Source organism: Tachysurus fulvidraco, chromosome 3 (assembly GCF_022655615.1).
Source record: "Tachysurus fulvidraco isolate hzauxx_2018 chromosome 3, HZAU_PFXX_2.0, whole genome shotgun sequence".
NCBI lineage: Eukaryota > Metazoa > Chordata > Actinopteri > Siluriformes > Bagridae > Tachysurus > Tachysurus fulvidraco.
In genome coordinates this window covers 25,508,511-25,526,220 of record NC_062520.1, presented here as the reverse complement: position 1 = coordinate 25,526,220, position 17,710 = coordinate 25,508,511, and the positions used below count along the sequence as shown (strand labels likewise).

At 34.6% G+C, this 17,710-nt stretch overlaps 1 protein-coding gene across 1 annotated transcript; it reads right to left on the bottom strand.

Annotated features, from left to right (window-relative positions):
• Window positions 1-9,034: 9,034 nt before the first annotated feature.
• Window positions 9,035-12,151, bottom strand: LOC125140843. The gene is made up of 3 exons (XM_047811020.1): window positions 12,028-12,151; window positions 11,129-11,230; window positions 9,035-10,686 (listed from the first exon to the last, which is right to left on the bottom strand). The coding sequence occupies exons 1-3, from the start codon at window positions 12,149-12,151 to the stop codon at window positions 9,035-9,037; spliced, it is 1,878 nt and encodes a 625-aa protein (XP_047666976.1).
• Between the last annotated feature and the right edge of the window lie 5,559 nt (window positions 12,152-17,710).

Sequence of the window (17,710 nt, the reverse complement as noted above, 5' to 3'; positions counted from 1 at the left end):
ATATAAAATGTCTACACAACCCTGTTAACATGTTTCTGTGATTTAAAAAAAAATTAAACCCAGATAAATCCTGTCAGAACGTTTTCTACCTTTATAGTGAAATTGCAAGCTATACATTAATGTGAAAAACAATAAGAATCATTTTAGGGGAAAAAGCTAAAAATGAATAAATGTACAATAAACTGGTTGTATAAGTGTGCACACCCCTAAACTAATACTTAATGTATTTATATATATATATACTATATTTTGGCCATGACTTGGTGGTCTGAGACAAACTTTAACTCTTTTGACTAAAGGATTTCTGAAATACTAGGCTAATATCTGTAGCCTTTTAGTCAGTGAATTAATTACTGTATGTTGTATGTTGGCTTTGTAGAAGCCAACATTCTGTTTTCCTATTTAAGCTTAGACAAAAATATCTGAAGAGGAACTCCTCCTAGGGCTTTCGAGCCACATGCACCAAATTGTAGACCCTGGTCTGAAGTTTGTTGCTATTACTTTTCTAAGCGATCCGAGTTCCGGTACTTCTGGGACCGGGTCTCAAAATGGCCATTTTTCCCATAGACTACCATTATAACCTTTGGAGGTTAATAACTCGGCAAGCTTTCAAACTATCTACAACTATCTACAAACTCGGCCAGCTCCTTTAGGGTGATACTCTGAACAAAGTTTTAAATTTGTGTACCAACTGGCCTTTCAGTTGTCCCGCAGTCCGCCTCCAAAATATGCAAAATCAAAAAACTCTTTACAACATGAACATGTGATATATCAAAACACTAAAAACAATGTGGGGAACTTCCTCAAGAGTTTTCGGATGAGGTCACATGCTCGTTTCCACTTTCCTCCAAATGTTTTGGCATCCTAGCTTTGCTTCCAAAAAAACACTGACCCTTATCTCCTCTCGCCTTCAAAAAGCGAAATTGCGAATACTCGCATCGTCAAAACCAACATCAAAGTTTGTCACGACGAACTTTACAAATCTAGTTTCTGTTGCGATCAGTTTTGTCTTCCGATGAAGTTCTGAAATTGAAGCAATTTTAGATTATATGTCAGCATTCAATCTTTTTTTTTTTTTTTTTTGAAACTTTGGTCAAATTGGTTCGCCCAGTCATTTTATTCTACTGTTGTTAAAAAGCTGTTTAGAAATGTCCTTAAATATTCAGCATTAAAAGTAGGTTTATTTGTTGTATTTAAAAGTATTTCAAAATGATCATGATATTTAAATGTCACATAACCAGTTTACTACTAATTGTAACTCATGACTCACCCTAGAGTTTGTCTTAATGGCATTTGACAATCAATCTAACATGTGATTCATACTGGACCGTTTCTACAATCTACTATCTTCCGCCTGTTTGTTCTGCTGTGCATGTATGATCAGAGTGTGTTTGTGATAACTAACTATGGTTTTCATAGCCTTACCACCATCCATCAGTTTCAGCTGGTCCCGAGCAAGATTAACAACAGCACTGGTTAGTGGACTGCAATACTTCACATCTCTGAGCTCCCCAGAAGTACTCTGGGTATTAAGAAGAAGGGAATCTAGAATGTCGAAATCTGCTCGTGGGTCAGATGGGGCCTGTTCATCATTTTTTAGCTTCACATGTCTTGACGTCAGGAAAGCCTGAATGATTTTTTGTTCACTGTTCACAATGATAAGGCAGAATTTACATTTTGTCTTTGACAGAAGGAATGCATTGAGACACGTAGCGAAAACCCCTGAAATTTGAAAATCTTTCCATGTGAACTCATATCTGTCTCGTACATTGTTGAGTACCTGTGAGTCGTGATCATTTAACTTGTGTGATAGCCTTACAGTCTCAATCAGTAAATGCCAATTATCTTGTCTGTAATTCTCAGGTAAGGACTCTCTAGCACTCAGTATTTCTTCTCCACTAATCCTCACTGCTCTCAAGTAAGAATTGTATTCAGATTTCTTTAAGCTTGTTGCAATCTTTGGGATTATACTTTCGATTTGCGTCTGAAATTTGAGTTCTAGGACAAGAGGATAATGATCAGAAATGTTTACATTTATCACTTCAATATTAGTCATCCTTTGAATTTGGTCTTTCTGCAGGAAAAACATGTCTAATCTGGAAGAACTCTTACCCTGTTTCCTTGTAAATCTGTTCTCAGTATCACCAGTTTTTTGTGACCAGGTATCTATGAGCTTCAGTGATGTAGTAATGTCTTGTAAAATAGGTTTTAATTGTGAATGTCGTGTAGGTGAAGGTTTCCGATCTTTGCTGGGATTTAAAACTGTGTTGAAATCACCTCCAACCACCAGCAAACCCTCAGCTGTTTCCATCAAATACTCTTTTAGTCTACCCAAGACATTTGTGTCGTTTTTATGTTTGTACACGTTGACAAGAGTGTACAGTTCGCCACACAGATGACAGAACAGCACAATGTAACCTCCACAAAAATCCCCATCACAGCATATGTACTCAAATGGCACAGTGTCTCTTATCAGTATAGCGACACCTTTGCTGCGGGAGCTGTGCAAAGTGAAGTAGGATCTCCAGCCTGGAACATTTTGTAGGAATCTGAGACATTCTGTCCCAGCATGTGTCTCTTGTATAAAGGCAACATCAGCCCCAAGTTTTTCAAGACTGTTCAACAAATCTGTGAACTTATTTCTTCTCGTTTTGGTAGGTTTTATACCATTTGTGTTCCAGGAGACAAAACGGAGACTTAATTGTGTCATTATTAATGAACTTCTGTAAATAAAACACACACACCATTATTATAAAACACAATCTCTCTCTGTGTTTTGAAAAAAATATATATATTTCTGTCATTGTGTTTTGTGCAAGAAAGTACTCAAGCAATCTTAGAAATGAAACTCAAAATAAATACTACATTATACAGATTTCTGCTTGCAATGTCCTTATTACTGATTGAACTTTTGTAAAAGTGAAATAAAATACACAAAATAAAACACAATTATACATTATATCTTTCTGGTCTGTATTGTATGTTTAAATTATCCTTAATCCTAAAAAGAATCCAAAAATAACTATATTGTACGGATAATACTTTTGGCTCAGCAGTCAGCTGGTGGTACAAATGTAAGAAATAAAGAAGTACATATTTAAGCAATTATGAAATACGGCTTCAGTTAAATCTTCATACTATACATACTATTGTACATAGTGGAAATATTGTGCAAAATGTAATCAGAACATTTGTTTGGTAACTGTAATAAATGGTACATTTACTTTTTGAATTAATATTTTATATTGTATTTTACAGCTTTTATGGCACAAAACTCTACAAAGGAATATAGTTTGTGATTGCATTCATTTCTTTGCTAATGTTTCAGCTTAAAATAAAAGAGCACATTTTGATAAAAAAAAAAACATCAAGATTACTTGAATGATGTAGGCTACATAACAAAAATGACAAAAAATATGTACTTCATGCAGGTATATGATTTAATCTATTGTACTGGATTAAAATTCTCTTATTTTGGAAGTGGTCTCAAAACTATGAAAAAACAAAGTAATGTTTACCTGAACCAGTTCAATAGTAAAGTGGGATCAGGACTTTTAAGCTTGAATTACATGTAAGTTCACAGTTTTTAACATTAAAGAACATTAAAGATTTTAAACATTAAAGATCAAGTGTTTCAGCAAAGTTTTGTTTGATCTTATGAAACAAGACAGTTGCTAGTTAAATTTATTTACATTTGTAAAGGAATAATCCTTGACACTGTGCAAATCATACTCAAAGAATGCTTAGATAAATTTACTAAGAATTTGCACATGGAAATTATTGCCACATATTCAAGAAATGTTAAATGTTTATAAGGGAGAAACACACCCTTAGTGTAGAGTAATGTTCTCTCTCTTCATTAGCCTTACATAAAACCAGTAAACAATTTGAAACCTTCTGTTGCTTCTGTTGCTGTTCAGTTTATCTTAATTCAGGTACGTGAGGCACACATCTTTGTGAGATATTTGCATTAGTGGTTGTCTATATCTGCAATGTATTTTTAACCCTTTAGGACCTAAACATGAGCTTGCATGCAAACATGTGTTTCTAAACACAAAACAATTTTCAAACAAAAAAGAAAAAAAATACTGATTTGTAAATCTAGCAAGAACATGCATGATTCAATATGTTAAATATGGGAAGTAGAATAAATGCTACTCATTCTGTTTGTGTCAGGTCCTTTTATTCTTTTGTATTTTTCTTATGTCAGGACTTTGACTTGTTTATTTAAAAACATTATTTCAAAAAAACTAAAAATACTAAAACTGAAACAAATTGAGTAAGTGGAAAACTGCGTGATAAAGTGGAAAAGGAAACGCACCATGATGTCATTTTATCAGTTTAACGGGAAATATTTTGTAACTGATATCAGCAACAACTTGAGAGCAAATTAGATTGTTATAAAAAAAATTCACAAGTTAGTGATTTACTTACCAAAATCTGAAGAAATCAGGAAATCAAATGAGGATGATAGGAATCTAACACCAGTTTATGAAGGCAGGCTCTCTGTAGCTCAGACTGTAAAAGGTTTTAATTGAATGTTTTCAAATGTACTTTAAAATTAATTAGAAAACACCAAAAAAATACAGTATTTTAACACCATTGTAAAATGTTAATACAAACATTCTTCTAACTTTGTTATATAAATGATAAGGAACTTACTGTTGGGAACTTTCCATGTACACTCAGCTGATAGACAAACACAAAAATTAAATGAGTCATACTATTTAAAGGAAATGTCAAAAAGGTACATAAGTCACACCTAAATAAAGGTGGTACCATTTTACCAGCTGAACATCATTTTTTAACACAATGGATTTGATTCCAACTTGAAAGAAAGGTTGTAACTGTAGTAACAAAATAAAAAAACAATAAGCAATTTTAATGGAATGTATAAGTAATTACAAAACACTAAAAGGTCAATCATTTTAACACCATTGTAAAATGTTAGTGTAAATTACTGTGTATCTGCTGTAAAAAAAAATAAAAAAAAAGTAAAACATCCTTGATTTATGGTCAAATGTGACACTTAGGCATTCTATAAAACTATTAATCTATTGTATATATAAAGTACTGAATACTGTACAGAGGAACATGTAAAACAAGGCAGACAACTTAGGAGCCAAATTTGGATCAAAGAATGAAGCAACACCAGTGTTTATTTTTGGTGTTTTGGTGTAGCACTCTATTTAACACCTCACCAAGACCAAATGTTTTCTTTGCCTTATTCTTTCACTACTAAACTTACTAAATAGGTTTAAAAAAATGTTCAATAAAAAAAAAATCATCTTTTAAAGATTTTTCATTGATTCAATCATTGATTCATAAACCTTGATAGAGATCTGTCTGTGTGTGAAAATATAGAAATTTCTAAAGGCTTCCAAGCAACTCTGTACAGTATATACATATATACAGTATACATATATATAACATTTGTGAAGCCATTAGAAATTTCTAGATTTCTGCATAAATATGACCCAAATTGGTGTACTCACATGAACTGCTTGCTTCAGGTCTTTCCTCAATTTTTCTTTATGATTTTCTGGACATGGACTTGGCCATTCAAAAACATATCTTTGTTCCTCTTTAATCATTCTGTTCTAGACAGACTTTAGTGCTTGTGTTTGTTGTCGGTATTTGACACATTTTTTCCTGAGATTCAGTTCATGGACAGATGCCTTTCCATTTTCATTTACAGATCACTGGCATAATTCTGAATTCATTGTTTCATCAATGATACCAAGTTTCTAGCCCACAAAGCATTCTGCCGCCTCTTGAACATTAACATTAGCCTTACATCTAGTTAGCATCCACAATCTAACGGTCAGGTAGAACGGCTCTACAAGGAAATTGGGCACCAATGTTATCAGAAAAATGCAAAGGTTCATGACTTTCCATTTAAAAAGGAAGAAAGAACTTCGCAATACTGTTTATCACATTAGTGTTCAGTACAATGTGTAATCTTATAGGAATCTTACCTAACAAGGAAGCCACACTGGATAAAAGAATGCAGATAGACACCATTGTTTACTTTTGTTGCTCCTTAATCAACTTATCTCAGGTCAGATAAAAGTAAAGTAAAAGTTTCCACTGAGGTGATTTTTTTTACCAACAGATTTACCAACAGATTTTTTTCCCTCCAATCCACTACAGTCCAGTTTACAAACAATTTACCTAAAATACTGTCCTCTACACACTGTTATTATATGTTAGGGAAAACATTATATTATGAAAGCGTGACATTGAGTCCTAGCTCTTCGTTTTAAATTCCCCAGCATGCACCTGGCCACATCAGACTCAAACACCCAGAACACACATGCACTTTCACGCTCAGTCATCTTCATACCTATCGTTCACACCTGTTTCCAGAGAAATGATAGTGAACAACAGAAGAAAGCAGCCTAATGTATCCATGAACATTATATATGCATACATGAAACAGCCTCAACTCAACAAATCTAGTCTATATATAAATGGTGTGCAGAGGAACGTGTAAAACCAGGCAGACAACTTAGGAGCCAAATTTGGATCAAAGAATGAAGCAACACCAGTGTTTGTTTTTGGTGTCTTGGTGTAGCACTCCACTTAACACCTCACCGAGACCAAATGTTTACTTGACACTACTAAACTTACTAAATAGAATAAAATCATTCCCAAATAGAAAAATCAACGATTCATTGTTTTTTCATTAATTAAACACTATACTGTATAAAGATAGAGGTATATTTCTTGTATATTTTGTTTATGGTCTCATGGGGAAAAAAATGCATATGTGTATCCAGTTCTTAAGTGTTTGTGTTACTACTATAATAATGGCATACAATCTATTAGTCTTTAGTAAAATGCCAAGGTGCTGCATCCAATGTCTATATATGAGTATATCTATATATGTGAGTGGACAACATAGCATCATTCACTACACTTGTTTGGTACCCTTCTGAGACTAGAGCTATTGGAATGGCTTTAGGAGAATTTCTGGTGATTCACTGGTGTAAGTCAACATTAAATGGAGGCAGAGAGTTTTTCCATTGTTATGTAATTATTTTCCAGTAAGATTAATGTTGTTCCAAATGTTGATTTCTATTTTTCTTGTTGTTGGTTAGTGATTCATGAAGAACTGTGGTGTTTTTCTTGGTGATGCTGAGTTTCAGAGTGGGTGTTAACATTAAACTTTAACATTTAAATGAAAACATAATTTCTTGTTGAAGTAAAAATATTTCTGTGTGAGTGACCATCATTTCTTTAAAATGATTTGAAAAACCGAATTGCCTAATTATTAAACCCACCTAATAATTCTAATGCTTATTGCTGTATTGTCTCAATGAAAGACCACTGGATTTTCTTTGTCTGTGTCAAAGGTCACAGTGAGAAAGATATAAAGGGGTAAGAAATATGATCAGGCACTTTTTCCAAAATGTGAAAGAATTACAAATGTCTCCTGGCAGATAAGAAAATTAAAAATTGCACTTATGCATTAACATGCATTTATAGTTTGTTTTCTAGATCTTATAAGGTTTTACATTTTTAGGGAACTTCACAACCATTATATCACAGGTATCTGTTGTTCTGAGTGTGTGAAAGACAAGATTCCCTTTAATTTGCTTCAGAACTAGGAGAAGGTAAGAAAGTAATGTTCAGAAACTTTTTGAACTTCTAGTTCTATTCATATATTTCTATTTACCTAAAGGGATACACTTATTTCTGTAAAACTACTTTGTTTTTAACAATGTCCACAGTTAGCTGAACTGAATTCAGAGTTGTTAATACTGTACCTTGCAGTTGAAAGTCTGTTTAAAGCTGGGATGGAAGTAACACATTAATATACAAGATTTGACAAGATTTCATAATGACTTTTAATTTAACAACACACCCTCCAGAAAGAAATGACATACAAGAGATGTTTTTTCATATAAATTTCCCAAACATCTTTTTAACTTGAATGTAAGTCTGCAACCTCTTTATAGTTTTCTGAATTTATTTTTATTCTGTCTGGTTGTCTCTTTTCTTTTAAGATTTATAATAAAGTCAAAAACAGGAGTCACGTGAAAGAAACATTCATCAAAACATATTAATTTTAATTACATCAAAATGTATATTGAAAGATTTTCTATATCTTTTAAATTAGAGTCATAAATAGTTTGTTTTCAGTGTGCAGTTCTGTTAAATACAGTAAATATGTTTACTCAATAAAACAAAAACAAATAAATAAAATACAAACAAAGAAGGACCATGAAATCATAGCATTTATGATTGATCATCATTAAGAAATACATAAGAAATAAACACAGCAAGTATTTTTTTTTAGTTTGGACATAGAAATGTAACCCTCAGATTTTTATAGGTTGAAGAACAACTTACAATGTTACATGGATATAAAATGTCTACATGACCCTGTTAACATGTTTTTGTGATGTAAAAAAAAATTAAACCCAGATAAATCCTGGCAGAACCTTTTATAACGTTATAGTGAAATTGCAAGCAATACATTAAAGTGAAAACCAATAAGAATCATTTTAGGGGAAAAAGCTAAACATGAATAAATTTACAATAAACTGGTTGTATAAATGTGCACACCCCTAAACTAATACTTAATGTATTTACAGTATATACTATATTTTGGCCACGATTTGGTCGTCTGAGACAAACTTTGACTCTTTTGACTAAAAGATTTCTGAAATCCTAGGGTAATATCTGCAGTCTTTTAGTCAGCCGATTAATGGCCATTGCAATCAGTTTTGTCTTCCAATGAAGTTCTTAAATTGAAGAAATTTTATATTTTATGTCAGCATTCAATCTTTTTTATGAAACTCTGTCAAATTGGTTTGCCATCTTCTGTGAAAAAAATCTGCACAAACTGTTCCAGTCATTTTATTCTACTGTTAAAAAGCTCTTTAGAAATGTCCTTAAATATTCAGCACCAAAGTAGGTTTATTTATTTGTATTTAAAAGTATTTCAAAATGATCATGATATTTAAATGTCACATAACCAGTTTACTACTAATTGTAACTCATGAGTCACCCTAGAGTTTAATGCTTAAGGGTATTGGACAATCAGTCTAACACTTGATTCATACTGGAATGTTTCTACTATCTTACCAATTTGCTTCTGTTTGTCCTGCTGTGCATGTATGATCAGAGTCTGTTTATGATAACAAACTATGGTTTTCACAGCATCATCACAGACCATCAGATTCAGCTTGTGCAGAGCCAGATAAAGGACAGCACTGGTTAGTGGACAGCCAGGCTGCAAATCTCTGAGATCTCCAGAAGTGCTCTGGGTTTTAGGAAGAAGGGAATCTAGAATGCTGAAATTTGCTGGTGGGACAAATGGGGCCTGTTTTAGTTTATCATTTTTTAGCTCCTCAAATCTTGACTTCAGGAAAGACCACCTGATTTTCTGTTTTCTGCTCTTAAAGATCACAATGATAACAACGCAGATATTACATTTTGTCTCTAATGAAAGGTATGCATTGAGACGCTTAGCCAAAACCTCTGAAAATATCAGATATTCCCTTGTGAACTCATGGCTGCCTTGTACCATTTTAAAGTTTTCAAGTACCTTGTGACTCTTTAACATATCATTGTATGATGGCTTTAAGGTCTCAGTCAGTAAAATCCAATGATCTTGTCTGTATTTCTCAGGTAAGGACTTTATAGCACTCAGTATTTCTGCTCCACTAATCTTCCCTGCTCTCCTGTCAGAATTGTATTCAGATTTTTCTAAGCTTGTTACAATCTTTGGGAGTTTCCTTTCGAGTTGCATCTGAGATTGGAGTTCTAGGACAAGAGGATAATGATCAGAAATGCTTTCAATTTTCACTTCAATTTCCTTCAACCTTTGCTTTTGGTCCTCATGCCGGAAAAATATGTCTAATTTGGAAGAACTCTCACCCTGTTTCCTTGTAAATCTGTTCTCGGATTGCATCTGACATTGGAGTTTTAGGACAAGAGGATGATGATGCATAGAAAAGGTTTCAGTTTTTTTAAATGCTTTCACTTCAATTTTAGTCATCCTTTGAATTTGGGCTTCCTGCAGGAAAAACATGTCTAATCTGGAAGAACTCTCACCCTGTTTCCTTGTAAATCTGTTCTCAGTCTCAGTATCACTATGTTTTTGTGACCAGGTGTCTATGAGCATCAGTGATTCAGTAAAGTCTTGTAAAATAGGTTTTAACGGTGAATGTCGTGTAGATGAAGGTTTCCGATCTATGTTGGGATTTAAAAGTGTGTTGAAATCACCTCCAACCACCAGCACACCCTCAGCTGTTTCCAACAAATACTCTTTCAGTCTACCCAAGACATTTCTGTCTTCTTTATGATTGTACACGTTGACAAGAGTGTACAGTTCACCATACAGATGACAGAACAGCACAATGTAACCTCCACAACAATCCTCATCACAGCATATGTACTCAAATGGCACGCTGTTTTTTATCAGTATAGCGACACCTTTGCTGCGGGAGCTGTGCACAGTGAAGTAGGATCTCCAGCCTGGAACATTTTGTAGGATTTTGACACATTGTGTCCCAACATGTGTCTCTTGTATAAAGGCAACATCAGCTCTAAGATGTCTTAGAATATTCCTTACATTGACAAACTTTTCAGGTGGGTATTTTATACCATTTGTGTTCCAGATGACAAAACGGAGGCTTGTTTTTCGTTGTGATGTCACAATTAAGGGTTGAACTATAAAAAACACAATTAAATTCACATTTTATTTTGTAACATTTCTCTCTATAGTATATTTTGGTTTATATTAAGGATCAAACAGTAACTATTTTAATTATTCCAGCACAATACAATTGTTATATTTATACCAGGTCGTAAATTTATGAAGGAGTTTTGAGAATGTCCTTTTATGAATTTCTCTATTCTTTATGTTCTCAATAAAGTTTAACATATACTAAATAAACATTTCAAACTTATAGATAAATATATATGTAAGCATAGTATATATTAGTAAGGATGTATGTAAATCTGACTAAAAGATATTTTGTTTGCCAATCCCAAAATAAATATACTATACTGTACTGTACTATACTATACTGTACTATACTGCAATATACTATACTGTACTATAAATAAATAAAATAAACTTTTTATATAGAGTCACTTACTGGGAACTTACCTTGCACACGCAACTGGTGGCAGAAATAAATCTGATGAATCCAGTTGGTAAGATAATTTATCTGGAATATTTTACATAAGAAAAACACAACAGGTGTGGTAACTATTGGATAAATGGGAGAGTGTTATCATTTTAATATAAATGTAAACAATAAGTGTATTAGCCTATTATAAACTATTAGCTAATGAATTTAAACTGATAAAAGCTAATAGACACCTCATATCTCCCAGGTTATTATTTTGTCTTGTGCACTATATGGTAACATCTGTTTTGTGAAATAGCTTATTCCAGCGGGGGGAAAAAACAAACAAAATAAAACTGCAATTTATAAGATCTCTTTTATTTCTTTTAAATTTTTCACATTTTGCAGATTTAGGAAAAGGTATGTAAACTTATGGCTGCAACTAAAAACCTCTGACATCTCTAAGCACGTTAAATGATTATATCTGTCTTATATAATCCAGAAAATCCAAAAATGTTATGCAGAATCGGCCATAAAATAAATATAATTGTAATGAGTCTGTTTTCTCCTTTGTTTCTGCCTGCTGTCATTCCCTGCTGTTAATTGTTGACCCCGCCCACCTATTTGTTACCATGGACATTAATTGCACTCAATCTCTTCCCCAGGTGTTTTGTCTTAGTCTTTGTTTGTCTCCATCTTGTGATTGGTTCTCGTTCACTATATGTACTCTGTTTTTGTTCACTTCCCGGTTGTGAGTCGATGTTAGTATGCGCTGTGCTGTCTGTTTATGTCTCTGTTCCTGTTCCCTGTCCTGCTCAGTGTTCTGATCTGTTTTTGCCTGCTTGTTTGTTGTTTGTTTCCTGTTTTTTGCTTATTAAAGGAGTAACTGCAAATGGATCCGCACTCGCCTTTGTCTCATTGTGACAGAACGACTCACCACAGGGATCCAGCAGAAATCCTGTTTTGCCTAAGTCAGGAGAACTCCCAGTCGAGGAATATGTGGAGGTATTCGTGGAACTGTGCAACCAGGCCAACTTTGGTGAGAAGGCCCTCAAGGTCATTTTCAAGTACGGACTAAAGGACATTCTGCAAGACTTAATGGCGTCTAGCCGAGAGATAGAATCATTCTCGGACTTCGTCAACTTGGCGTTGCTCCTGGGCGGGTCCGCGTTAACCTTGAGCAGTGCAGAGACGGAAGCCGGCCGTAAATATTTTTTTTGGAGGGGGCAGCAAGCATCGGGGTCCGTGGGCTACAGAGCGGAACCAGCCACGGACGCCCGAATGCCCTACAGTGCCTCCGTCCAGCCCAGTCCCATGCACACCTGTGACCGAGCCAGTTCTCATGGCTACCGTATCGGCAATCTCGGCTGAGGCCCGTGCGAACCGGCTGGTCTCCAAACTGGCGGATACCCCGATGAGGTCGGCTCGGGCGGCCGGCATCCCTAAGCCGTCGGCCTCACCAGCCGGACCAGCCGGGTCACCGGAACCAGCCGGGACGCCGGAACCAGCCGGACCGACCAGGTTGATCGAACCGGCCGGGTCGACCGAAATGACTGAGTCGGAGAACGCAGTCGACATGGTTACACCCAAACTCCCTGAACTCTCTGCCTGGCCTGAACTTATCAATGTTCCTGTGGTATCTGTCCTGTGTTTTGTTTCACTAGATTTGCCAGGCCTTTTACCTCTTGTCCCTGTTTACAGGCTCAGAGCACCTACAGCACCACCCTGGCCGCCAACTCCGCTTTGGTCCCTGGCTCGACCTGCGGCACCACCCTGGTCCCAGGTCCTGCTCTGGTCTCTGGCTCCGCCTCCAGCACCACTCTGGTCCCAGGTCCTGCTCTGGTTTCTGGCTCCGCCTCCAGCACCACCCTGGTCTCCGGCCCTGCTCTGCCTGCGGCACCACCCTGGCTCCCAACTCTGCTCTGGTCTCTGTCTCCACCTGCAGCCCCTCCCTGGCCTCCTGCTCTGCTGGCGCCGCCCTGGCCACCTGCTCTGCCGGCGCCGCCCTGGCCACCGGCTCGGCCTGCTCTGCTGCAACACTAACTCGACCCGCCCTCTCACCCTTGTTGCGCCTTCGCTCCGCCCTCCTGGACTGGTTTCTGCGGCCTTGGGAGTGTCTGGAAGCCGCTCGTAGTTCTGTAATGAGTCTGTGTTCTCCTTTGTTTCTGCCTGCTGTCATTCCCGGCTGTTAATTGTTGACCCCACCCACCTATTTGTTACATTAATTGCACTCAATCTCTTCCCCAGGTGTTTTGTCTTAGTCTTTGATTGTTTCCGTCTTGTGATTGGTTCTCATTCACTATATGTACTCTGTTTTGTTCACTTCCCGGTTGTGAGTCGTTGTTAGTATGCGCTGTGCTGTCTGTTTATGTCTCTGTTCCTGTTCCCTGTCCTGCTCAGTGTTCTGATCTGTTTTTGCCTGCTTGTTTGTTTGTTTGTTTCCTGTTTTTTGCTTATTAAAGGAGTAACTGCAAATGGATCCGCACTCGCCTTTGTCTCATCGTGACAATATTTTTTTATTCATTTATTTTTATAATATACAATGTACTTATCACATCAATTTCTTTTGCACAAAATTAATTTTAACTTGTGTGTGTTCATCTCTTTTTGCAGATTAGACATAAAGCATATTACAATCCTTCTGGTTTTATATGAAATATAGTATCAAGTATAAGTAAAAAAAAAGTATAAGTAAAAAATATCCCTTCTAGATTTATATAAAATATAGAAAGTCATATTTCCACAGTCTGAAGCTATTAAAGATCATTATCTTCTCTCATTTAAACTGTGTCTTAGACACATGTGCTATTTGCTTTACCATGGTATCGTAACATACATTTATATCTGCAACTGCAGAAAAATTAATAAATAGTGACCCAAAATTATTATCATCTATTATCCTATCACTGTCCAACCCCACAGAACTCGATCAGGCTACTGATTACTTAGTCAAATTTCACTACAGCCTAGATAATGTAGTGCTATTTAGAAGAAAAAAAATTTAGAAAAAAGTAGCACCCTGGTACAATGATCACACACACACACACACACACACACACACACACACACACACACACACACACTATAAACAAACTGCTAGGAAATTAGACCAAATGGAATCAAACTAAATTGGTACTAGTTCAAGTAGCATGGAAAAAAGCCTCCTAAACTACAGAAAATCTGCTGTGAGACCTGCTTATCTCCTCTCACTTTCACTTAATCTCCAAGATCTTAGAAAATGTTGTTGGAATTAATGGAACAGCCCTCTTCTTGCTCTTTTTTATTTGACTTTGGGGTTGGGTTCTGAATGGTTAACTTTTGCTTACTTAGGTTATGTTGGTGCTCTACAAGGTGCTGTTTTAGGCCCACTGCTTTACTCTATTATATATGCTACCTCTTGTTACAATTGTTTGTAAACATGAAATTAAGCTTAGGTTTTTCCTTATCTTGTTAGTCTTTGCTTGAATCTCCAATACAGAGACTCAGTACAGGTGGTTAAAGGTCCATAAGGATGAGAAAGATAAGAATAAGAAATGGCACCAGCTGGATTTTGCATATTCAAATCTGACCTATATGAAAGACAAACTCTGTATTTACCTTAAAATAAGGCACAAATGAAAGTAGACTACTTCTTGTATTATAATATTGTAAGAGACATTGAAGATTTTACAGCCATTATTATGCTAGAATACTAGACTAAATAAATGAAATGGATGTTGTTTAGCACTTTATATTTATATTTTATATTCAAGGATTTACACATTGTTAATTATTTCACTTACTATATAGTCAGTTCAGTCTTTTGGTCACTCTCAATTCTATTGTACACACAGATATCAAATTCTGTCTAGTTTTCACCCTTTTAAAATCCGATCTAATTCCATGGGTGCAAATGGAAAGCAGATCATGGAATAAAAATCATCCCAATTAACTGTTCATTTATTTCATGCATGGAAAAGAACATATACGAAACTGAATCCAGTTTTGTCTATTCTATGTATTGTTTTGATGTCATTCCAACCCTGGGGCTAAATATGGGTACACCTACAAGCATAAGCATTATGGCTTGTTTCTTAATTGACTTGTGCCTAAAGTCCATGGGTGAAAAAAATGACAGATTGGTTGTATTTAAGCAAATGTATAATCCATATATAGTACAATGTTTGGTCAGAATTGTACTAAAATAAGAGTAGAAATATGGAGCCAAAAATATAAGAAAGGGAAAATCAAGAAGTGTTTAAAATGTAAAACTAAAGATTTTGAAAAAAAAGTTTTATCACTTTCTGACGAAAAGCTAATAATAAGTACATTGTGCTTAAGATTAGCTGTATAGTTTATACGCCATCACTCCACTAAAATAAAGCAATATTTCATAAAAATGAGTCAAAATAACATTTTAGAATTTGCTTAAAAAATTTGGTTATACATTGATGTGTTATTCTGCTGTTTTCATACTATGACCATTACATTATTGTATATAGAATGATACAATATATTTAGTGAATGTTATAAATTTTGAGTATAAAAAACATTCTATTATATTTTTGTGTTTATTTGTTTTTAAAATAAATAAATATAATCCATTTTTTATATAGAGTCCCTTCCTGGGAACTTACCTTCCGCATGCAACTGGTGGCAGAAATAAATCTGATGAATCCAGCTGGTAAGATGATTTATCTGGAATATTTTACATAAGAAAAATACAACGGCTGTGGTAACTATTGTATAAATATCAGAAGACGCAAGGCAAAGCAAATGAAATGAAAGTGAACAACAGAAGAAAGCAGCCTAATGTACACATGAACATTTGTACAGCATTTGCATGTCTCTGTGTTCACACTGTATTGTTGATCCTTTTAAGAAACCCAAACTTGCTTGAGAAGTTTTGTTTTTGATCAACACACACACACACACACACACACGCACACACACACACTACGAGGTGCTATTTTAGGCCCACCGCTTTACTCCATTATATATGCTCCCTCTTGGTACAATTATTTGTAAACATGAAATTAAGCTGATGTATGTTTCTTATCTTGTTAGTCTCTGCTTGAATCTCCAATACAGAGACTCAGTACAGGTGGTCAAAGTTCCTTAGCTAAGCCTAACATACATTTGTAAAGATAAGAATCAGAAATGGCACCAACTGGATTTTGCATACTCAAATCTGACCTATATGAAAGACAAACACTGCATTTACGGTAAAATAAGGCATAAAAGGCATAAAACTTCTTGTATTTTAATATTGTAAGAGACACTGATAGATTACAAATCTTAAATGTAAATTCAGGCATCTTTAATTTACATTAAGTGCTGCTTATAGTTGTAAAATTATTTAATTACACATTTGTAACACGTTTTTACCAGCACACAATTTGCATGTAACCAAAGATTACTTATCTAATGATCTAGTATTTCATGTCTTGTATTTAAACATATTGTCTCAAAATATACAAATATTTAATAGTATTTCAAACTTCATAAACTGATATGTATTATTAGTGTCAAATTATAACTAATGTATATTAATATATATGATCTATTATTGATGTATGTGTAAATGTTTATTCTTTGTGTATAATTCTAGGGATAATTTACATAATCACATTTATGTATTGTATTCAGGGTACTGAAATAACAGTACCATAACATTAAATTTAGTAAAAGTCTACAGTTTATGACTAAAACTCTAAAATTTAATTTTGTCTCATCTATGTAAAGCTGCATGCAGCAGAAATACATTGAGATTTGTTGAATAAACTGTCCAGCTTTATTTACAAAACTGGTTTCTTTCGTCCTTTTTAGTGGATAAATATACTTTGGACTGTATTAACCCACTGTATTTATGTGCTATACCACAAAAAGTATTTTTCTGCAAATTTATGAAAAAAGTTTCCTTGCTCTCCAACCAATCACTACATTCTGCAATACCAGTACAGATTCCTTTGCAGCTAAAAGAGTTAATGTATTTCTTGTACGGAAAAAACATACACAATACTGAATCCAGTTATCTTTAATCTTTGTATTGTTTTGATGTCATCGCAACCCTGGGGCTAAATATGAGTACACCTACAAGCATAAGCATTATTGCTTGTCTCTTAATTGACTTGTGCCTAAAGTCCATGGGTGATAAAAAATGACAGATTGGTTGTATTTAAGCAAATGTATAATCCATATATAGTACAATGTTTGGTCAGAATTGTACTAAAATAAGAGTAGAAATACTGAGCCAAAAATATAAGAAAGGGAAAATCAAGAAGTGTTTAAAATGTAAAAAGTAAAGATTTTGAAAAGAGAGGAAGTTTCATCACTTTTTGATGAAAAGAGCTAATAATAAGTTCATTGTGCTAAACCTAGCATGAACAGGTGCATAGTTCATAAGTCATCACTCAACAAACATAAAGCAATATTTGATAAAAACGTGTCAAAGTAACATTTTAGAATTTGCTTAAAAATTTCAGTTATACATTGAGGTGTTATTCTGCTGTTTTCATAATATGACCATTACTTTACTGTATATAGAATGATACAATATTATTTAGTGAATGTTATAAATTTTGATAAATATTATAATCTATTTCTGTGTTTATTTGTTTTAAAAATAAATAAATATAATC